The following is a 23,462-nucleotide window of genomic DNA, read 5'->3' as shown; positions in this document are numbered from 1 at the left end:
CTCCCTGCTAATGGCCTGGGAAAGCAGCAGAAGGTGGCCCAAGTGCTTGGGCTCCTGCACTGTTGTGGGAGACCCCGAGGCTCCTGACCCATCCCCAGCTGTTGGGGCCATTTGGGGAGTGAATCAGTAGATGGGAGATTCTCTCTCTCTCTCTGCCTCTCCTCCTATCTAACTCTGCCTCTCAAATAAAAATAAATAAATAAATAAATCTTAAAGAAAACAGGAAGGTGAGCCAGCCAGCCAGCCAGAGGCGGACTGGCTGGTACTCCACACGTCCTACTTAATGCCCAGCTGAGTCTGGGTGAGAGAAGGGGGTGGGAAGTGGGAAGAGAACCCTCCCCTCTGTCCCCACCCCCAAGGCACAAGTACACAGCAGCCAGTCTATCACTTCTCTCTTTATTTCCTCTAAGACCTGCAAGCAGCAGCGACGGGGAGGGAACCCGCCCTCCAGCCCCTGGAATGGGTCTGCTGCCCTCCCGACACCTCACCCAGGACCGTCGGCAGCACCTCAGGGCCCCTGTCGTCCAGACGGGCAGGTGGTGTCTCTCTCTCTCACACACACACACACATGCATGCATGCACACACACACACCTAGGACCTTAGAAGCAGCCTCTTCACCAGCCCCCAGGTTCCTAGGAGGCACCAGAAAAGGCAGCCACACGGCCTGGCCTCCTCCATCCGCAGAAGCAGGTCTCTCCAGCACAGGGGCTGTCTTCAGTGGAGCGTTGCTTTGGGGATATTTTTAAGGGCATTTTTTTTTTGCAAGTGCCTACAAAAATAGAACTTCTCTTGGTATTTATAAATCCATACCCCTGGCTCTGCATGTCCGTTACAGGTAGAAAAGCCACCAGGGGCATTCCCTTTGGTTGCTCAGGCCTCGGCTGCCTGTCATCCAGGCCCCTTGGCCTCAGAAGTCTACGCAGTCACGTCAGGGCCGCCCAGCACCTTCTGCGGGCCTGCCCAGTGGGTGGCGTACTCCCTTTGGAGGCGGCCTCGGTAGTAGAAGAGGTACGAAGGCAGCAGGAATCCTAGGAGTGAGAACAGCAGGAGGCCCAGGTTCACCTGTAGGGCAGGGACAGAGACAATGTCATTTAGTGCCTGCTGGCCCTCATCACCCTCAGGGACCCCTCCCCCCCTTAGCCTCCAAGGAGGAGAAAGCAGTTATTTTGCACCAGAATGATACATAGCGCGGGCACTATTCATGCAGCAGCCTTGCAAACGGCTGAGGTGAGATGCCGGGGCTTGCTAAGTGGCAGAGCCCGGTCAGCGTTCACATCTACAGCACGCCCTGGTAGCCAGGGAGAAGGCACTGGAGGAGTCTGAGCTGGCAGAGGACCAAGGGGACCCTGCCCAGGGAGGCAAAAGGCGGCTCTCACGTGCACAGCTAAGGATCCAGGGTTGCATCAGGGGATAGGAGCCTGGGAAGGCCCAGGACAGTGGCCCTTTGCGGGGGGGGGGGGGGGGGGGGGGCTCAGGTCACACCCGCCTCTGCATGACTCGTGGTGTGACTGAGGACTTCCGCAGGGCCACTGTGGTGAAGACTCAGTGGGCAAAGCACACGGTCGGGAGCAGCAAATGGTGTGGGTATTTCATCCCAGCTGCGGCGGGAGGGTCTGCCCCCGACCCCACCCCACACAGGGCACACACAGGATCGGTTCCACAGAAGCAGAGTCCACTCAGTGAGAAGAGCCTTTCAAATGGGCCCATGCCGCTTCGGGCAGGAATGAGTGTGTCACCACTTGAGATCTGAGCCAAAGGGGAGAACCCGCTATCAGGATCCGGCACTGAGTAGAATGGATTGGACCAGTGGTTCCTGAACACAGCCCTAGGAATGAGACAGGGGCTTCTCTACAAATCACTTGGGGCCTTATTAGAAACAGACTCCGAGGGAGCAGGTGTTGTGGTGCAGGGGGTAATGCTCCTGCTCGGGATGCAACATCTCCTTTTTGGAGTAAGAGTCCCGGCTCCTCTGCTTCCAATCCAGCTTCCTGCTGACATGCGTCCTGGGCAGCTGCAGATGAAGGCTCAAGTACTTGGGCCCCAGCCAACCATGTGGGAGAGACCACGATGGATTTCCGGGCTCCTGGCTTGGGCCTGGCCCAGCCCTGAGTGTTGCCAGTATTTGGGGAGTGAACCAGCAGATGGAAGATTGATTTCCAACGGATAAACAAGCCTCCCCGCCAAGCCCTGCCTCTCTGCCTGCACCCCCTCCCTCCATGCCAACCCCAGCTCTCACCCAGAAGTCTCCTTTCAGGGGTCCCACCATGGCCATGAAGAGCGGCTGCTGCAGCAAGGCGAACACGGCACTGACGAGGGACTGCAGGCCCGTGAGCGTCCCGAAGTGGTTGGACGGGAACCTGTCCCCCAGAGCAAGGCCAAGCGTCAGGACAGAGTGCCTCTTCCTGCCCCTCCTCCGGCACCACTGGAGGTGCTCTGGGTGAGGCTCTCCACGTGTGCCCTGTGGACCCTGGCCTTGCACACACATACCCTGATCCCAGGGCCACCCAGCTGGGCTCTGACACAGCCGTCTGTGAAACAGCCAGAGGCTCCTCCGCTCCAAGCCCCTCTGCCTCTGCTACTCGCCGGGACAGCACTAACCTCCCTTCATTCTTTCCACAAATCGTTACGGAACTCCTGCTGTGTGCCAGGCACTGTTCTAGGTGCTGGAGGTAGAGCAATGAACCAAACGGACAAAGACGGCTGTCCCTGGGCATGTGGCAGTCTGCAGGGGCCGGCGGCAGGTAATAAGCCGGACACACATGCACAACGTCAAAGACAAGGGCCTGAATCAAGGGAAACGTGAAGCACTGAGGCTGGGAGTTGTACCAAGGGGGTTGCAAAGGAAGGAAGGCCTGAGAAGAGGAACAAAGAACTGAGAAAGGCGAACAGGTGAGAAGGAACCTTGTAGCAATCTGGACAAAGAATGTTCTAGAAAGGGAGACCAGTAAGTGCAAAGGACCCATGGAGGGAACACGTGTGGGGTTTCCAGGGGGCCCCTGTGGCTGACATAAGAGTAAACCAGGGAGACGAGGGGATGGAAGAAGGCACAGAGGTCCTAGGGTCAGATGCTGTAGGGTCTTTTAAGCTGAAATAAAGCCTTTGGCTTTGACCTTCAGGGAACTGAGATGGGAAGCCATAGGGGGATGTGAAAATGCTGCCATCCTGCAAGGTGACTCCAGGCCCTGTGGGGAAAGCTGACCCGGGGAGATCGGCTTGGGCTGGGGTGGCAGCAGTGGAGGTAATGAGAAAGGACCCGTTTGGGACAGGGTCCCCAGTGGACTGAACGAGAAGTGTGAGGAAGCAAAGGACAAAGACAACTGCAAGGTTGGGCTGGAGCCAATGAGGCAAACAGAGGTGGCTGCACCTGCCAGGCAGGAGGTCCTGATGATGACGAGGACGGTCATCGCTCCTGTGATGCCCTCCGCAGGGCCTGGAGAAGGAAACGTGGAGAGGAGGGGAACTACAGGCTGCTCAACACTAAGGAAGGTCACAGGCAGACGGGACCCTGGGCAGCAGGTGTCAGCAGTGCAGGCAACAGGAGGGAGGGAGTGTGGGGAGCAACTCGGACTAGACTAAGTTACTGGAATTAAGACTTATTCTATGCATCTGCTCTCCCACAATATGGCGCTGGGAGAGGAGGAAACAGCTTCTACGCAGCTGCCTCTTGCCAACTTGAGTGATGACCTCCAGGAGCTGATCCTGCTCCTGATTGGAGGAGAGCAGCGTACTCGGCGTGTGGGCAGCCGAGTTGGGATTGGTGGAAGAGGACTATAAAGGAGGAGAGAGACAACATGCACCAGGAACATCTAAGGGGAACATCTATCTGAAGGAACACCTGTGCAGCCCCCGAGAGAGCCGGCCGGCGGTATGCCGCTCCCCCGCAGAAGTGGGGAAAAGTGGCAGGGGGAACCGCCCTTCCACGGAGGTGGAAGGGTCGGTAGCCAACCCGGGAAGAACCAGCAGCAAACCCGGGGAGGGCCGAGCAGACAAAAGAACAGCGCAGGGTCCTGTGTCGTTCCTCCACGAAGACGGGGAGCGACACAATGGTGCCGTGACTCGGATAGGAAACCTAGGAGGGAAGAAACGGGAAGAAGTGGGAAAATACCGGAGAGAGAGACTAGCAAAGAGCCTAGGGGAAAGCCGGACGGAAAAGGTGCCGGAAGAAGCTATCGAAAGCCTAGGCATAGACTCGGATATGGACTGTGGGAAAGAAGTTAGGATTGAAAGCGAAAGTGAAACCTGGAGGAGGCTTGGACTCGGATGCGGACTGTGGGGAGAGGCCAGGAGAAATGAGGGAGGAATATTGTTGGAAGAAAACTTAGGGAAACATACCGGGTAGAGAAAAATGTTAGGGAAATTGAAGCCGCGGGGGCAGGCTGAGGCGGAGACGGAAGCCATCTTGGAATTCTTCAAGTCAGCCAGGGGAGCAAAAGGCGAAAATCTGGAACCAGAGGCAGAGACGTGGGCCGCCAGGTTGGAATTCGCCAGGTTAGTCCGGGGAATTTGGACTGAATGCCGGTGGTGGCGGAAACGTAAGCTACGCTGTGTGATTCGCGGAAGCCGCCGCATGCAGAGAGAGCACGGGGCGTGAATAGATAGGGAACGCGGGGCTGGCGCGAGGCCGTGGTTCGGGCGCGAAGGGCGTGGAGACCGCGGAGTGTGCGCACGAAGCCAAGCCGAGCCGCGCAGAGCCGGGAGCCCGCCACAGGGCGGGCGCCGGGAAGCCGCGCAGATGAGAGAAGCGCGGGCTGAAGCGGCTCAGAGCCGGGAAGCCGCCGAGAAGCAGCCTCGGGGCGGGCGCCGGGAAGCCGCAGGGATAAGAGAAACAGAAGTTTAGAAGTAAAATGAGAGAAATAGGAATGCTGGCAGATAGAAGTAAAATGGGAGAGATAGGAATGCCCGGAGATAGAGAAATAGAGAAAAATAAGGCCTCCCCTCAACATGGCAATGAGAGAGCTTGGATTCGGTCTGCCTGATTAGGGAGGTGGTGAGCACCTGCGGGCGGCTAGCAGCTTATGCGCCGCAGGTCACCGAAGACAGGCACGAATTAACATCAATAAGTCTCCCCACAATACCGCAATGAGAAGGCTTGGATTCGGTCTGCCTGAGTAGACGATAAGCACCAGCAGGCAGCTCGACCAGAGTATGAGCTGCAGGTCACCGAAGATAGGCACGAATCAACACCAATAAGTCTCCCCACAATACGGCAATGAGAAGGCTTGGATTCGGTTTGCCTGATTGGTAGGGCTTGTAAGCACCTGCAGGCAGTTCTAGCAGAGCAGAGCATGTGCTGCAGGGCACCGAACACAGGCACGCATCAGCGCCTAAAAACCTCCTCACAACATGGCGAAGAGAGGACCCGGATTCGGTTTGCCTGATTGGTAGGGCTTGTAAGCACCTGTGGGCAACTCTAGCAAGCAGAGCAGAGTGTGCACCGCGGGGCACCGAAGACAGGCGTGTATCAACGCCAAAAATAAAAAGAAAGGGGGATCTGTGGGGAGCAACTCGGACTAGACTAAGTTACTGGAATTAAGACTTATTCTATGCATCTGCTCTCCCACAATATGGCGCTGGGAGAGGAGGAAACAGCTTCTACGCAGCTGCCTCTTGCCAACTTGAGTGATGACCTCCAGGAGCTGATCCTGCTCCTGATTGGAGGAGAGCAGCGTACTCGGCGTGTGGGCAGCCGAGTTGGGATTGGCGGAAGAGGACTATAAAGGAGGAGAGAGACAACATGCATGAGGAACATCTAAGGGGAACATCTATCTGAAGGAACACCTGTGCAGCCCCCGAGAGAGCCGGCCGGCGGTATGCCGCTCCCCCGCAGAAGTGGGGAAAAGTGGCAGGGGGAACCGCCCTTCCACGGAGGTGGAAGGGACGGTAGCCAACCCGGGAAGAACCAGCAGCAAACCCGGGGAGGGCCGAGCAGACAAAAGAACAGCGCAGGGTCCTGTGTCGTTCCTCCACGAAGACAGGGAGCGACAGGGAGGACACGCAGGGGCCACAGAAGACCAGAGTGGCACCAACCCGAAGACTTCAGCCTCCGCTAGGGGCTACTTCTGAGCGACCTCCTGCATCCCTGCATCCTGCAGGGGCTGGGGCTGCCTCTGAGGAAGGGAGTTGCCGGCCATCCTTGGGGTCAGAGAAGGCGGTGGCCCAGACAGCTTCCCAGTCGCCCCCAAGCCCGAGCAGTGAACGCTCCTGGGAGGCCGGGGCAGGGGGTCCGTGCAGGGAGGGACGTCTGGGCCCCAGAACTCACACTGCAGCGTAGAGACTTCCACAGGCAGAGTGGTAGAAACCCCGGACCATGGTGTGCAGGACAAAGGTCACAAACTGGAACCAGAGAGAAGGGGAGGCGGATGAGAAAGCACATCGAGGCAACAGCAGGGGCGGGCAGGGTGCAGAGGGACCCGGGGCCTCGGTGGCCTATGCATTCCTATTCCACTCCGTGCCAACCTTGTCCCCTGGAACACTTCCTGGATAACCTCGCAGCAGCCCTGGGTGGAAGATGCCCGAGAACCATGCACGGGATGAAGGCCCGAGTGGTACCTGGAGATGGAGGCTACCAATGAGGCAGGTGATGCCGAAACCCACGAGCAGGCAGTTGGTCAGGGTGAAGGCGTTGATGGCATTGGTGAGCTTCTGGATCTTGCGGTAGCGTGGCCTGGGGGACTTGATGGCGATCCCATCCCTGGGGCAGGAGGGAGCGGGGACGGGCAGTCACAGCCACTGCCTTGACTGCACCAGCAGCTCCCTGGTTCTCAGCCCGGCCCCTCCCCCTTCTGTATGCCTCCACTTCGGAGAAGCAGGAAAAGGCAGCAAAATCATTTCTCTAAGGCAAAGTGTGATGCGAAACACGCACCATCAGGGGGCTGTCTCAAGAGGCAAAGTCACAGGCCTGACCCCAGACCTCAGAAGGCCAGGGGCGGAGCCTGGGAATCTGCACGGTCACAAATATCCTGTGATTTCTCATGTGCATGGAAGCTTGAGAATCAAGGATGAGAAACAACCCGAGGGCTTGGGCCCCTGCATCCACGTGGGAGACCCGGAGGAAGCTCCAGGCACCTGGCTTCAGCCTGGCCAGCCCCAGGCCATTGTGGCCATTGGAGGAATGAACCAGTGGATGGAAGATCTGTCTCTCCCTCTCTGTAATTCTGCCATTCAAGTCAATCAATCAATAAAAAAAAAGGATGAGAAATGAGCCCCCAGGAAAGTGTCTCTGTCCATCAGCCTGGACGAAGGGAGATGTGGTTTCGGAGGACAGCAGCTTGGTCCCCGAGTGCCCGGCAAGCTCCTCTTCCTGACATATCAATCAAGGGCTCCGAAGCCAGCCCAGGAGAGAAATATGCTGGCTGCCTGTCTGCCCTGGACAGAGGGCCCTGCCCATGGACCCTGGCATCAGGAGCAGAGGGCAAAGAAGGCCGGGGACCAGGGATGGGCACTGTTGCCAGGGACTGTCCCTTAGATGCCTTCTCTCCTCTCGGGACAAACAGGGACTAATTAATTTGGATTCACATAAAAAAGAGCAGAAACCAGAGGATCCTTGGCCCCTGGGATTCACCGCCACACCGCACAGCTATGGGCAGTCCACAGAGTACAGTAGGAGTGATGTCTGCCGTTTCCAATACTGCACCGCCCAAGACACTGTGGCTTGTTCTGGTCTCTCTCTCTGCGATCTCTTGCTCTAGGGGAAGCCAGCCGCCAGGCGCACACAGCCCTGTGGCGAGGTCCGCGTGAGGACCCGCGCCTCCTGCCAAGGGTCACGCGACAGAGCCCTGACGCAGCTCTCCAGTCCTGTGCTCACTTCAGGTGCCTGCAGCTTTAAGAGAGACCTCCCAGCTGTGCCACTGTCGGATCCCCACCTCTCAGAAAGTATGGGAGATAAGGTTTTTTGTTTAAAGATGCCAAGTTTTGATCTCTCCGTCTGTCACCCTGCCTTTCAAATAAATAAATCCTTAAAAATAAATAAAAATGTTGAAAGGGGCAGCATTGTGGCACAGCAGGTTAAAGGCTACCACTTGCAGTGCCAGCATCACGTATCAGAGCAGCAGTTGAAGTCCTGGCTGCTCCATTTCCGATTCAGCTCCTGGCTAAGGCGCCCAGGAAAGCAGCAGAAGATGGCCCAAGTCCTCGGGCCCCTGCCGCCCACATGCGAGACCTGGCCCAGCCCAGGCTGTCACAGTCATTTGGGGTGTGGATAGATGATCTCTGTATTCTGCTGTCACTCTGCCTTTCAAATAAATAAACCTTTAAAAAACATAATAGAGAGGCCAAGTTGGGGGGGGGGGGAGATGTGCAATTGGTGCTAAAAAAAAAAATTGTGATATCTAATGTTTTTTTTACAGCAACTCTGTCTCCCAGCTTGCAGAAGGCTTCGCATCCCCTTCGGAGCACGGGTTCAGGAGCCTGCTACTCAACACTGTAACCTTGGGGAAATGACTTAACTATGGAGCCCTGTGTCTCAGCTCCCTCAGCTGCCAGATGAGGACAATGTACCTCGACCAGAGAGCTGCTGGAAGCCTAAATAAAGATATGCAAGGTGCATTAGGCACAGTCAGCGCTCAGGGGTAGCTGCTCTCAGCAAGCAAGCCCTGCCCCTCCTTAGCCTCAGCTTGTTCATCTGTGAAATGGAGAGGCATCCCCATTCTCCCAGGGCCCTCAGCAAAGTGAAGGGAGATGGTGGATGGGAAAGCACGGGAAACAAAAGGCACCGTCTGACCACCCGCTGTCACCATCACTGCGCGGGTCACCTGGTGTCTCCGAGGGCAGTGCCCTCAGTCGGGGCGTCCACGCAGTCCTTGATCCGCCAGTCCATGATGTAGCCGATGAGGGGGCAGGTGAGGAGGCACAACAGCTGCATGGCCCCAAAGACGGAGGAGTAGAACCCAACTGGGCGGGACAGGGATGGCAGTGGGCTCAGGAGCTGACGCAGGGCGGGAACAGCAGCCCAGTGCGGGGCAGAGACTGCCAACGCAGCCTTCCTCTGATCCTGGAGTCTCAGAGTCCCCAAGTGCCCAGGGCGACCAGAGCAGTCCAGACCCAGAAGTCCCACCCCCTGTACGCTGGGCGACGGCAGGGTGGGTGTGGCCAGGCTCTGGCTCTCCTCCCCCTACCTGTCTCTGCTGCCTGTTGTCTCAGCTCACTGGTCTCTGTGGGTGGGAGGGAGAGAGGGTGAGGGGAGCTCGGCCAAGGTCACCCTCCTGTGCCCACAGTTGCAAAGCAGGCTCACCATGCTCCGAGCCGCCGGTTATGAGATACTGCAGCATCTTATTCATGGCGGCCATGTAGAAGATGACCCGCAGCTGCGTCATGCCCATGGTGAGGAGGCTCCACAGGAATATGGGGGAGAAGAGGCTCTTGCGGAAGGGGACAGACTCTGGAGAGACAGCAGGGGGAGCCCCTGAGCCCTGCACCTGCACCTTCCACTTCCCCTACGCAGTCCCAGTGGGGGCTGGGACAGGAACTGTGCTGCTTCAGAGATGGGAAGTTCAGTGTCACTTCCCTCCCAGCTCTTGCCCTGCGCTGTAACGGCTGCAGAACAGTTCTGGGAGGCCTCTGAAGGGACACCTGGTGCTTCTGTGGTAGCACTGCCTCCAGGACACTTCCTGCCAGCTCCACACGGCCACAGATCAGCCCCACAGAAGCCGCCACAACGGTATCCACGGCTCGGACAGCCACATGACGTGCCCCAGTCCTGGGGCTGGGCGCAGCAGGTCAGTCTGACTCTGGCTCAGGCCCCAGAGGGACTGGCAGGGCACAGCCCTCCTTATAACTGTGCTCCAATGTCCCAGGCTCACCCAACCCTCGCAACTCCCCTGCCAGGCAGGAGTTACCAGTGTTAGCTTAGAAAACGAGGAAAGCGAGAACAGAGATAGGAGAGTTACCCAAGCCACACAGCCTGTAAACGGGGAGCAAGCCTCAAAACGCCATCTCCTGACTCCTAGGCCCCTGCTCTTGCCCCAATCATGGAGCTGGCAGTCCAGGGGTCCTAGGTAAGCACAGGTACCTCTGGAAGGCGGGTGTAGTTCCTCCTGTGGCTAGCAGGGGGCACTGGCCAGCCAAGCGTTGGAGGGCACCTGCCTGGAGGCTCCCTGGCCTGGCCGCACCTGATGCAATGGGCTTGGAGGTTGCAGGTGACTCTGAGGAAACCAGCTGCCCCCACAGTCCAAGATTCTGGGAGCACCCACCCCCGGCACCCCTACCCTGGGACCACACAGATACCCCTAAGTCCCCCAGAGTTCTCCTAGCTTGGATTGCTCATCAGCAAAAGGGGTCTACGGCCCATCTACATCTAGGGGTGCTGTGAGGACTGAAGGGGAGAAAGAATGGACACTCAGGGGTCCTCACCCAGCGTGAGCACCCACCCTCCCGAGCCCCCCCAGGCCGGCACCACGACTACACACTCACTCTCAGGGAGGCTGTCCGAGGTGCTGCGAACATCCTGGGATGAGACGAAAACGTCAGCCCCCTCCTCCAGGCTGGGGGCCTTCTGGCTCAGCCGCTGGCCCACGATGGTCACGTGGGTGTAGAAGCGGTCGCCAGTCACCTTGTGGTCCAGGGCCAGCCCACTACATATGATCTTCTTCCTAATGGCAGCCAGGCCAGAGTGTGTGGGAAGCAGCCAGGGGGAGCCCAAGCCCAACACCCTGCCTCTCAGTGACGGGCCTGGCCTTGGCTGTGCCCAGGAACATGCTCGCTAAGGCAGGACTCAGAGCCCGGCCCAGGGGCCAGGCTGGCGCAGGTGCCCAGTCAGCGAGAGGCAACTCATGACAAGAGCCTAGGGTGATTACTAATGCCATAAACAAGAGTGTCAATTTGTTAAGTCAACAACAGGAGTCACTGTGCACTTACTCCTCATGTAGGATCTCTGTCCTTAATGTGCTGTACATTGAGATTTAATGCTATAACTAGTACTCAAACAGTATTTTTCACTTTGTGTTTCTATGTGGGTGCAAACTGTTGAAATCTTTACTTAATATATACTAAACTGATCTTCTGTATATAAAGAGAATTGAAAATGAATCTTGATGTGAATGGAAGGGGAGAGGGAGCGGGAAAGGGGAGGGTTGTGGGTGGGAGGGAAGTTATGGGGGGGAAAGCCATTGTAATCCATAAGCTGTACTTTGGAAATTTATATTCATTAAATAAAAGTTTAAAAAAAATTTTTAAAAATGAGTCCTATTTCTCTGGGGCTGCTCGGAATCAACCTGACTCCAGCCATAGTCTGGCATCCCCTTTTCAATGTTACGACCTTCGAAAAGTTGCTTTGTTTTCCTGCACCTTTGTTATAACCAAAGTTAATGAAAGAAGCTAGGTCTTACAGCTGTTTGAGAATGGTATAGGAGCTAAATCCATAGTGCCTGGCATACAGTAGGTACTCAATAATTGAGTCAGTTAAGCAGCTGCCAGCCTGATGTGCCTGGGGAGCATCTCCACCTGCCCCCGCTGGACTGACAGCCTTGGGGAAAGCTGGCGTTCAGCTTGCCCAGACAAGGTAAAATGCTGGATTCCTTTGGGGCCACATGGCCTCTGGCACTGAGGTCCCTCTTGCTCTCGTGTCCTCCTGCTGCAAACCCAGAGAGGATACTGCCAAGAAGAATCTTCATGTCTGACCACCTGTTCTGTGTGTGTGCCAGCTGGTCCTGAAGAGCACTTGAGTGTAAGCAGGGTCAGGCTATGAGAACGAGCTTGCAGAGCTGAGGCCGTCTGCCAAACTGAGGTTCAAACCCAGGTCTGTCTGTCTCATCACCACGGCCCTGGCCTCCTGGCCCCTCCCCCCTTTAGAGCAGGTGAACCCCTCCCATCTCATCCCGACCCCAGCCCCTGCCACTCACGTGTAATTGGCTTCCTCAGGGTTGGGAAAGGCTTCGATGGGCCAATTGAGGGCACAGTTCAGAAAGATGAGGCAAGCCAGGCCAGACCAGGTGAACATGATGACCACAAAGGACACGCCAGCATCATAGATCAACTGTGGGAGGAGGCGGCAGGCCCATGGGGGAAGCCACCAGGCCCCAGACCCCACAGAGGCAGAACCTGGACCTTCAAGAAGGTCCCTTCTACCCACTCCTTGGATCCAGTTCGCAGAGGAGGAAGAAATGACCAGAAGATCCACCATTGTCTTCCTCTTCCCCCCTTGCCCCTCTAAAGAAGTGTGACATAGTCCTTGCTGGAGCTGAAGTAGCCAGTCTCTCATTTAAAATGCCTTTGAATCTCCATCTTTAAAAGGCTTTAAAAGGCACACACACCCTGCCCATGACTCCATAAATGTTCATGCTGATCTTCGCCAAAAAAAGGGTCAATTATGTTAGGAAAATGAATGACCCAGGTGTGCCACACCGAATGTGTTTATCCTGCCCCTTCCTGGCACGCTCCCTGGGGGAAAGGTAAACCCAGTTTGAAGGGCCTTATCTCACCTGTCCCAGGTGTCCCCAGGTGCAACACCTGGTGCAGGGGGCCTTCCAGTGCTCCGCCTAGGGCCTCCCAACCCGAGACCAACAGGCTCTGAACTGACTGTGATTCCCAGCATTTGTCCACCCCCACTAATGGGAGAAGCACAGACGATGTGGCTCCCGTCTTCTCACACACCCTCTGTCTGGGACGCCTGACGTGGGCCCTGCCCTCCGGTCCCTGCTCAGAGCTCCAGTCACTGTCTAGGAAATCCTGGGCTCCACCTCCTCGGCCCTGGGCCTCGGGGGCCTTTTCCTCTCTAGGAGCAAGACAGAGCTTCAAAGGGCCACACGCCAGACGGGGCTCCTCAGACTGGACTCCCTGGGTTGAAGACGTGGGGGGAACTGCCCACCAGAACTGGCAGCCACCCACCCATGCACGTCTCCCATCTCCTTCGCTGGGCTGAGAAACGGTGCCCCCTAAAGGAGCCGATGAATTGCCCAGGGTGGGGCTTGAAGAATGCATCACAGCCCAATAGAAAGGAGGCGTTCAGATCCTTCGACCAAGGACGAAGACATCTCAGGGCTCCTGGCTCTCAGGTCCAGCAGGCTGACCTGGCCAGGTTTTGCCCTGTGATGCTGGAGTATGAAAGGGGAGACGTGGCGGGGGGGATGAGCCAGGTCCCTCCTAAGAGCATTGTAGAAGTCCTGGGATGCAGCTTCCAGGGCGAGAAAAGAAGACAGGCAGGAGACCAGCTGAGAAGGCCTGCCTCGGCCCGGAGAGAGGACGGCTGGTACCCAGACACCAGCGAAGGAAAGGAAGAGAGCGGAGAAGTCGGACCCGTGGTGCAGCCCAGGGCTGGGACTCCTCCAATGACGCTTCAGTGCTTTTCACCCCGGAGGCAGGAACTGGGCCACCGCTCCCCCAGCCCCACCCAGTTCTTGTACTCGGGGCAAAAAGACCACCCGGGGGACCTCCCAGGCCCCCTAAGCGGCCCCTACCTTGACTCCGGGGAATGTGATGGCGGAAGAGGCGTAGGAGCCGATCATGAGGGACATAAAAGTGGAGCGCAGGTTCCCAAACATGTTGGGCAGCTGTGGAAGGAAAACAGAGGCCATGAGCAGGGGAACCCCCAACCCCAGTATCCACCGAGGGCTCCCCTTTCCCAACCCCGCCTGAGCACGCTGTACCCAGCCTGGTACTTCCCAAAGTCACTTCCAGGAGACCACAGCTCCAGGAGCCACAACTGCAAAGTCTCAAAGTGAAATCCACAGGGAAGCCATCCTCTCACCCTCTCTTACACACTCCCAATGCACTTGACACAGAAAAGGCTTCCCAGCAGTGCCCTGGAGAAATTCTGTTCATTTTGTTTACACGCAGGGCTTCCCAAGTGCGTTGTGGTGGTCTCTTTAGTCGTGTGCCACCTCTGAATAACACTGACCCAGTGCTGCTCCCCTTTACAGCTGAGAACGTCGAAGCCCAGAGAGAAAATGAAGGGCAGGCACTCAAGGTCAGAGCAGCTAAATGACTCCCTCCCCTGTTCTGGCCACCCCAGCCCTACTCCAAGGCTATGACTCCCAACAGGTGCACCTTAGCCCTGTCAGGGGCCCCAAATGTCCCAGCCCAGTTTCTACTGAGCCAGCGCCAAGTCAGGGGAAGGATCGGGGAGGGGAAGGTGGGTTGAAGGGAGGGGGCAGAGCAGACTTAGAGCTCTCGCTGGTAAAGAATTGATTGGAGCCGGTGCTGTGGCATAGCAGGTTAAGCTGCCACCTATGATGATGGCATCCCATATGGACACTGGTTTATGTTCTGGCTGCTCCACTTCCCATCCAGATTCCTGCTAATGGCCTGGGAAAAGCAGAAGATGGCCCAAGTGTTTGGGCCCCTGCCACCCACATGGGAGACCTGGAAGAAGCTCCTGGCTCCTGGCTTTGGCCTGACCCAGCACTGGCCATTGCTGCCATCTAGGGAATGAACCAATGAATGGAAGATCTCTCTCTCTCTCTCTCTCTCTCTCTCTCTTGATCTCTCTCTCTAACTCCGCCTTTCAAAATAAATTAAAAATCTTTCAAAAAAAGAGAATTTATTGATTGATGTTCTGTTCACTGGCCTGGGCAGTGAAGCTAAGTCCCGAAGCTTTTGTGTGTACCCCCTATCCTCACCATCCTCCACACATCACCAGATGATCCCATAACTAGGAAGAAACTTAAACGCTAAGCAAAGCCTAAACCTACTCCCCAGAGCACCAGCAAACCAAGGCTCACAAGGAGGACCTCAAACAGCTCTGGGAAGGAAAACTTGGGAACTGAGTCGTCCTCCCTTCCTGTCTCCCTACAAGGCTCTGGAAAAAAAAATAAGAGGGGGGCCCTGTTGTTCCCCACTGGGGCAGTTTACCCTGGCACCTTGTATCTGCATGGCCCCCTGCCAAAGACACCAAAGAAGGTGCCAGGCCAGGACAACTCCACCAGGGGTCTGTGGGCGCCGCCTGTGCCCAGCACCATCGGCAGGGTGAGGCTGGCCCAGCTAACCCCAGGCCAGACCCAGACTGGCTAGGAACACAGCTTCAGCACTGGACGTCCCGGCCCAGGGAGCAGCAGAGCAAGTGCCCTGGGGGGCGGGGACGATGTCAGGCCCTGCCATTGGCTGGAGATTACAGTCTGGGTGATTAAGGGGCGGAGGCGTAGAGCCCCTCTGGGCTGGCCAGGGCAGGGTGACCAGGGTAGGGTCCGAGGTCAGGCCCCAGAGAAGGGATTCAAGGCTCTGTGCCAAGTTGCAAAGCGTGGAGAAGAGGCAGGGAGGAAGGGATCGCTTCCTTCGAGAGAGAGTTGTGAAATGTTCCCGGCTGGAATTAAAAGGCAAAGGCGGCTCCTGGGGTGAGATGAAATTCAGCCAAAAACACCCAGTTTGGCCTTCAGGCAGACCTCACTGGAGATAAACAACCCAAAGCTGGCCCAGGCAGGAACCTGCCCCGCCCCCACCCGCTCCCCAGCCTTTAACCCTTCCATTCTGTCTCACCTTCCTAGTGTGCACTCAGAGAAACACACACACACACACACACACACACAAGGGGTCAAGCCTGACCTTGTAGGTCAGGACGGGCCAGCGTGGGCCGCGTCGCAGGGTTCAACCTCACACTCACATGTTTACCCAGTCACCCTTTCAACCCAGACAGTGTCCCTCGGGAACACTCTCCCACAACACAGCAGACACAGCACACACTGCCTCCTCCAGCCGCTGCCTCCCTGCCACTGTCACATTACCCAGTTTTATCTTCTCCCAGCACTTACCACCGCTGACAGCGTATCAGCTTGCTGACTTATCAGGTTGTCTCCTCCCCCTGACCCCCAAAAGGTAAGACCCAGCAAGGTGAGGACAGGAGGACATGGTCAGACCTGTTTGGGCTGTAGCCGCAGTGCCTAGAACAGGGCTCAGCCGACACTCATGGGATTGGTGCGGTAGCCCCACGCGCACACGCACACACATGCGTGCACGTGCACACACACACACACCTGAGCGGTTTCCCATACCTGCCCTTGACCTCCATACACAAGCACCACCCCCAGGCTCACCCTCATTTCCAACCATCCCCCTCTCCCAGGTGTCCCCACTGTTGGGCCGGGCCTGTCATACTCACAGTGAGCGAAGTGAACGTCAAGCAGATGCCACCAAAACCATTCAGGGACAGCGCCAGGAATATGAGCGGAGACAGAACTGGGAAGAAGGAGAGGGCTGAATGAGGGCGACTGGGGAGCTGTGGCAGGGCGGGGGGCCAAGGGCAGCGTCTCGGGCAAAGCAGCCCCCTCCATCCCACCCGTTCTTTCCTTGTGAGGGCACAAAGGCCAGACAGCTCACCTTCAGGGTCCCGCGAGGCCAGGGCCATGAGGGTGCAAGATGCAGCAAAGCACGCACTGTGTGGACACAGGAAACAGTGAGGGGTCCCCTCTCCAGACCTCCCTACCCCTGCCCCCCAGCTCCCACGGCGCAGCCGCCTCACCTGCCAAGCAGCCGCAGGGGCCGGGGGCCAAAGCGGTCCATGAGGATCCCCAGGGGCAAGGTGGTGGCGCTGAGTGCAAAGGAGCCGATGGTAAAGCCCAGGTTGAGCATTTCATCCTGCCGGTCGCAGCTGGGCCACCGGCTGGGCGGCTGCCCCTGGCTGCTGTTGGCGGTGCTGGTGGTGGTGTTTGCAGCTGCGGAGGAGGGGGCAGGGCTCAGCACACAACAGCCGGGACAGCTGGCAGGGGAGACGGCAGCCCCCGACAGTGGTGCTGTGTTCAAGCCCCATTTCCTCATTACTGCCCATCAGGTGATTCTGGGGGGTGGTCTAGGGTGATATTCTGGGGGACAGGGCTCCATAAATGGCAGCAATTCAGTACCTGACCTTGGGAAAGACATACATCACACACCCCCTACATACATATATACCACACACACACCCCACATACATAAAGGCCACACACACACACATCCCACATGTACACACCAAATATGTACATATCCCAAACATACATATACGACACAAACACAGCCCGAGACATCAACCAGCTCAGCTAAGAGGACAGCCATCAAAGCATTTACCGCATTGCAATAATCACCCAATGTCCAAGCTTGGGGGCTGTGGACCCCCCAACAGGAGGCACCCCCAGATCTAACAGCAACGTCGATCAGTGGTGCCCTAACAGATTTAACAGAAATTCACTTAAAGGAAGCTTTCCCAATAAATGACACCCTGATAAAGTAATATTTATTGAGCACTCAGCTTTGTTCCAGGCATTTTTTCTTCCTTTTTTTTTTAAGATTAATTTATTTGAAAGTCAGAGATACAGAGAGGCAGAGGAAGAAGAAGAGAGAGAGAACTATTCCAACCAGTGGTTCACTCCCCAGATAGATGCATCGGCTGGAGCTGCTCCAATCCGAAGCCAGGAGCCAGGAACTTCATCCAGATCTCCCACGTAGGTGCAGGGGCCCAAGGACTGGGGCCATCTTCCACTGCTTTCCCAGGCCATAGCGAGAGCTGGATCGGAAGTGGAGCAGCTGGGACTCTAACCGGCACCCACATGGGATGCTGGCACTGCAGGTGGCAGCTTTACCAGCTATGCTACAATGCCCGGTGCCCTTTTTTTATAAGATTTATTTTATTGGGGCCAGTGCTGTGGCGTAGAGAATTAAGCCACCACCAGTGCTTGCATCTCATGAGTCCCAGCTGCTCCAATTCCAATCCTGCTAATGTGCCTAGGAAAGCAGCAGCAAGTTACACCCATGTGTGACTCTGCCTTTCAAATAAATTTTTAAAAAATAGTTCATTTATTTGAGAGGCAGACTAACAGAGAAGGAAAGACAAAGAGAGAGACAGAGAGAGACAGAGACACACAGAGAGATCTTCCATCCCCTGGGGGACTCCCCAAGTGGCTGCAATGGCTGGAGCTGGCTCAGACTGAAGCCAGGATCCCGGAACTCCATCCAGATCTCCCACTTGGATGGCAGGAGTTCAATAACTCACACCATCCTCTGCTGCTTTCCCAGGACGTTAGCAGAGAGTTGAATCAGAAGCTAAACAGCCAGGACTTGAACCAGCACTCCTATGAGAGTTGCTGGTATTAGAGCCGGTGCTGCAGCACAGCGGGTAAAACTGCCTGTGATGCTGGCAACCCATATGGGCGCTGGTTCAAGTTCCAGATGCTCCTCTCCTGATCGAGCTCTCTAATAGCCTGGGAAAACAGTGGAAGATGGCCCAAGTGCTTGGACCCGTGCACCCACGTAGGAGACCCAAAAGAAGCTCCTGGCTCCTGACTTTGACTCCGGCCGTTGCAGCCATTTGGGGCGTGAACTAGCAGATGGAAGCTCTCTATCTCTGTCTATCTCTGTAACTCTTTCAAATATTCAAATAAATAAATTTAAAAAATAAAAAAAAGGAAAAGATGCTGGTGTCACAAGCAGCAGCCCAACCCACTGCACCACCACCCCAGCCCCGGGGCCTTTTATAAACAGTCACTGCATCAACTCATGAGTCCCATGAGGCCCATGAGTCAGTCAATAAAGTATCCCCATAACCCAGATGAAGAAAGTGAGGTGTTGCCCAATTACCCTCACTTGCCTGCTCCCAGTTAGCACTGGAACTGGCAGCCTCCTGAATTAAGACACTGTCCCTGCCCCTAAGTCTCTCAACTGACAGCTTCCCTCATAAACAATCCCACTTGCTTGCAGTTAATGCACACCTGCTTTGTGCCAGGACTTTCCATACAGAATCTGATCTTATCCTACAATATAAGAATAGAATGCCTAACACACAGGTTCCTTTGGAGACAAGGACCAAAGCTCTGCATGGTGCCCAACCCAGGGAACATGCCCTTGGGACAGCCGACGAGAGATGATGGCCCTCGGGTGCTGAGGTTCCCGCAGTGAAACAGAGGGGAAGCCCTCAACTCTCACGCGCGGCTGTGGTTAGATAACAGAGAACCCAATGAAGGCGAAATACAGCGTGGAGTGGCAGGTGCTGAGAAGAGAGATGCCCATGTCATAGTGCCCGGATGCTGGGGGGGCGAGGCAGACGCACGGGCCCAACAGTGACGTGACCTTGACTTCAGATATCTGAAGTGTGTGCAACTGGCAGAAGGCGAAGTGATCTGTGTGTGAACTTCAGAAAGAACATAAAGGGCTGGCAGATAGGCGTGCCGGCCACCCAGAGAAGGAACCTCCTTGGGCGATGGGGAGTTCCCCACCTGTGGCAGTTGCCAAGAAGGCTGGGGCAAGTGCTTGGGCACCTGCAGGAAGCAGTGAGAGGGGTTAGACCACACATGGGGTTGAGGCCAGCCCAGTAATTCAGGGGTCTTGACGCTCACTGTCTGCTCCAGCTAATCCTCTCTTACACCTATTTGCTGGACATGTAGTGACTGTCTGCCAATGAGCTCTGTCTTGGGACAGTGAGTAAAGCAAGAAGAAAAGCAAAGATAACTCAGGCCAGCACTGCCCCCACCCATGTTCTGCGAGGCTGGCTGAACCTTTTAGTGCATTGAAACTGAGTGGCAGTTTAGGGGCTGGCTTTGCGGTGCTATAGGTTAAGTTGCCACTTGGAACACTGGCATCCCTTGCTGGAGAGCCGGTTCCAGTTCCAGCTGCTCCAATCCAGCTCCCTGCTAAAGTGCCTGGGAAAGCAGCAGAGGGTGGTCCGAGTGCCTGGGTCCCTGCCACTCTCATGGGAGACCCAAATGAAGTTCCTGGCTCCTAACTCTAGCATGGATCAGCCCCAGCCATTGTGAACCAGCTCACTCGCTCGCTCTCTCTCTCTTTCTGCCTTTCAAGTAAATAAAAATATTTTAAAATAAAGAAAAATTGAGTGCCAGTTTAAAACCGGGAATCATCTCTAAACATCTAGATTTCTGGCTTATATTGAAAAGATCAGAAAACATGGCCATCAGGGCCAGGGCTGTGGCACAGAAAGTTAAGCCTCTGTCTGCAGTGCCAGAATCCCATACGGTCACCGATTCAAGACCTGGCTGTTCCACTTCTGATTCAGCTCCTTGCTAATACTCCTGGGAAAGCAGTAGAAGATGGCCCAAGTGCTTGGGCCCCTGAACCCACATGGGAGACCTGAAAGAGGTTCCTGGCTTCGGCCTGACACAGCCCTGGCTGTTTTGGCCATTTAGGGAGTGAACCATCGGATGGAAGATTTCTCTGTCTCTCTCTTAAATTCTTTATTTAAAAAAAAAAAAAAAAAAAAAAAAAAACAGAAAAGAAAACCTGGTCATCATCACAGCCGAGTGGCGGCTTCTCTGATTCACCAGGGCTTGCTTCACACAAGTGCTCACCTCCCAGACTTCTGCTCTCTTAACACCTGCCCTGCGGTACCCAATTATCATCACCTGCCTGGCCCCAATTAGCACTGGAACTGGCAGCCCCTGAATTAGAAACCACCCCTGCCCCTAAGTCTTCCAACTGACAGTTTCCCTCATAAACAATCGCACCTGCTTGCAGTTAATGCACACCTACTTTGTTTCAGGACTTTCCATATAGAAACTGATCTTATCCTACAATAGTCCTCAAAAGTAAGGATACTGGCCTCCATGTCACAGATGCTCAGGCTCCAAGAAGCCGAGCAACTCAGCCCCCAGCATCTCACCGGAGGGCTCAGACTGAAGCCCAACAGAATCTCCGAAGCCAGTCCTTTTAATTCGCACCACGTGGCCTCTCTGTTCTGCACAGGCCAGGAGCCCCTGCACTAATGAAGAATTCAGCCCAGGACACTGTTCGTGACTCAGGGTCAGTGAATACCTTGGTTCATCGATCATTCTCACAGGTCTGATTCAATTGGGCTAGCTCCTGCTCACTCAGTGCTTAGAGAAAGTGAAACTTACAAACCCGGAGAGGAGCCTGCCCAGAGGTCGAGACCTCTTGCACCTGCTAATTACAATAGGTCTTTAGCATCCACCTCCCCACTGTGATAGACAAGTAAAGTGAGGCAGAAGATAGCACGGGGAGAGGGGCAGCGCTGTGGCATGGGGGTAAAGCTGCCACCTGCCAGCATCCCACATGGGCACCAGTTTGAGTCCCGGCTGCTCCACTTTAGATCCAGCTCTCTGCTATGGCCTGGGAAAACAGCAGAAGATGGCCCAAGTGCTTGGGCACCTGCACCCTCAAGGGAGATCTCGAAGAAGCTCCTGGCTTCAGGCCTGCGCAGCTCTCGCCATTGCAGCCATTTGGGGAGTGAACCAGCAGATAGAAGATCTCTCTGCCTCTGTAACACTGCTTTTCAAATAAATAAATCTTAAAAAAAAAAAAAGAGAGAGAGAGATGGGACAAAGTATTCAGTGAGTGAGTGAGTGACAGAGTTTAGAAACATGGGAGACTTGCATTTCCCAATGTGTGGTTTGCACAGGAAGTAGGGGACACACCAGGTGCGGACACAAATGGTTTTGGAGGTTTCATTGTTATTATTTAAATGCGTAATAGAAACATACATACATGTGTGTATACATATATATATATATCTACCTATGTATGTATTAGAAATATATGCAATGTATGATGTGTGTATTTAACACCAAACCCAAAATTCCAAGGAGATTGCATTTTAGAAAGCAGCAAACTTCCTTTTCTAAAAAAGTTAGTTGAGAGGGTGAGCATTTGGTGCAGCAGTTAAGATGCTGCTTACGGTACCCACATCCTGGGGTTGGCGTCATGGCACAGCAGGTGAAGCCACCGCCTGCAACACCAGCATATGGGCACTGGTTCAAGACCTGGCTGCTCCACTTCCAATCCAGCTCCCTGCTAATGCGCCTGGGACAGCACTGGAGGACGGCCCAAGTCCTTGGACCCCAGCACCTGCACGGGAGATCTGGAGGAAGTTCCTGGTCCCTGGCTTTGGCCTGGCCCAGCCCCAGCCATTGTGGTCATTTAGCGAGGGAACCAACAGATGGAAGATCTTTCTGTCTGTCCCTTCGTCTCTCTGTGTAACTCCGACTTTCAAATAAATGAGTAAATCCTTAAAAAAAAAAAAAAAAAAAAAAAAGACACCCACATCCTATAGGAGTATCTGGGGTCCAGCTCTGCTTCTGATTCCAGCTTTCTGCCAATGCAGACCCTGGGAGGCAGCAGTGATGGCCCAGGCAGTTGGGTCCCTGCCCCCCACCTAGGTTGACTTCTAGATTCCTGGCTTCAGCCTAGCCTAACCCAGGCCAAGCTGTTGTGGGCATTTGGAAAGTGAATTGGTGATGGGAGATGTCTCTGTATGTCTTGCTCTGTCTCTCAGCCTTTCAATTAAAAAAATTTTTTTAATGATGCAAGGAAGGAGTAATAATTATAATAATAATAGTATTAAGTAATAGCATCTATGGCACACAGAAATGGTAAAACCATGACAGTCAATAGCAAATGACTAGATCTGGGAAATAATGGAAAATGGGATCATGGCTAAGCATTCACTCTCTCAAATCCCTGGTCTACTAGGATTGCTGAAAATGGGCTCTGTTAGCCTACCTGTGCAATGGGCACAGCAGTCTCAAATCACCAGAGAAGCTGCTCTGAGGACCGCCGCACACACACACAGCACTCAGAAAAGGGTCCCATCTGCCTCGCACCCCTGGTCAGTGCTTCCTCCCTAACCCCCAGGCTTCCCTTTCTTGCAGTCAACACTCCCAAGAACACCTGAGGATCAAGCTCTGGCTGTATCTTGCCACGACTGACCAGACTCCCCTCCAAGAACCCCAAGCTGGGGAGGCGAGGAGAGGACACACCGACCCCAGGAGGCCCAGGAGAAAGCTTCTCCCAGGAGGGTTGTTCACATCCAGTTCAACGCTCACTCAGCTCTTTTTTTCCCCAAGTCAGAAGCTGGCTTTTCAACATTTTCATTTTACTTGAAAGGCAGCAAGACAGAGAGAGATCTTGCTTCCTCTGGTTCTCAAACACCTGCACTAGCTAGAGCTGGGTCAGGCTGAAGCTGAGAGCCAGGAACTCAATCCAGGTCTCCCCCATGGATGGTAGAGACCCAAGTTCTTGAGCCATCACCCAGAGCCTTCCGGATGCACATTACCAAGAAGCCAGTGTGAAGCTAAGGAGCCAGGATGCGCACCAAGCACTGTGTTATGGGATTGTGGGCATCCCAAACAGCATCTCAACTGCTGCATCAGGTGTCTGCTCCTCAGCTCCTCATTTTTTAAAAATGATTTATTTGCTTATTTGAAAGGCAGAGTTACAGAGAGGCAGAGAGACAGAGAGGGAGAGGTCTTCCACCCGCAGGTTCACTGCCCAAACAGGTGCAATGGCCAGAGCTGGGCCGATCAGAAGCCAGGAGTGTCTTCCATGTCTCGACGTGGGTGCAGGGGCCCAAGCACTTGGGCCATCTCCTACTGCTTTTCCAGGCACATTAGCAGGGAGGTGGAGCAGCCGGGACCCAAACCAGCGCCCATATGGGATGCCGGCACTGCAGACAGCGGCTTTACTTGCTACGCACCCTGAGCACCAGCCCTGAGCTCCTAATTTTTTAAACTGATACTGGGCAAGTATTTAGCATCTCTGAGCTTCAAGTGCCTCTTCTATAAGAGGGAGTTAACAATAATTACATGACAGATTTGCAGTGGGGACA

At 55.1% G+C, this 23,462-nt stretch overlaps 1 protein-coding gene across 10 annotated transcripts in view; it reads right to left on the bottom strand.

Moving 5' to 3' along the window:
• Window positions 1–380: 380 nt before the first annotated feature.
• SLC43A1 (solute carrier family 43 member 1) overlaps window positions 381–23,462 on the bottom strand; it is a 30,581-nt gene continuing 7,499 nt past the window's right edge. For 5 of the 10 annotated variants that reach the window (XM_070070243.1, XM_051854100.2, XM_051854089.2 and 2 more), the window contains 14 exons: window positions 16,383–16,575; window positions 16,241–16,296; window positions 16,023–16,099; window positions 13,390–13,482; window positions 11,836–11,969; window positions 10,409–10,587; window positions 9,231–9,377; window positions 9,115–9,150; window positions 8,752–8,890; window positions 6,551–6,692; window positions 6,261–6,334; window positions 4,334–4,442; window positions 2,238–2,358; window positions 381–1,063 (listed from right to left, as the gene is read on the bottom strand). In XM_070070243.1, coding sequence (XP_069926344.1) covers window positions 930–1,063; window positions 2,238–2,358; window positions 4,334–4,442; window positions 6,261–6,334; window positions 6,551–6,692; window positions 8,752–8,890; window positions 9,115–9,150; window positions 9,231–9,377; window positions 10,409–10,587; window positions 11,836–11,969; window positions 13,390–13,482; window positions 16,023–16,099; window positions 16,241–16,296; window positions 16,383–16,575 — 1,634 coding nt within the window. In that variant the 3' untranslated portion in view covers window positions 381–929. The remainder of the gene's footprint in view (window positions 1,064–2,237; window positions 2,359–4,333; window positions 4,443–6,260; window positions 6,335–6,550; window positions 6,693–8,751; window positions 8,891–9,114; window positions 9,151–9,230; window positions 9,378–10,408; window positions 10,588–11,835; window positions 11,970–13,389; window positions 13,483–16,022; window positions 16,100–16,240; window positions 16,297–16,382; window positions 16,576–23,462) is intronic. The other 5 variants (XM_070070261.1, XM_070070262.1, XM_070070263.1 and 2 more) reach the window with 1 other exon arrangement.

This window comes from Oryctolagus cuniculus, chromosome 1, assembly GCF_964237555.1.
Source record: "Oryctolagus cuniculus chromosome 1, mOryCun1.1, whole genome shotgun sequence".
In the NCBI taxonomy this organism is placed as follows: Eukaryota; Metazoa; Chordata; class Mammalia; order Lagomorpha; family Leporidae; genus Oryctolagus; species Oryctolagus cuniculus.
This window is presented reverse-complemented; position numbering and strand designations above follow the sequence as displayed.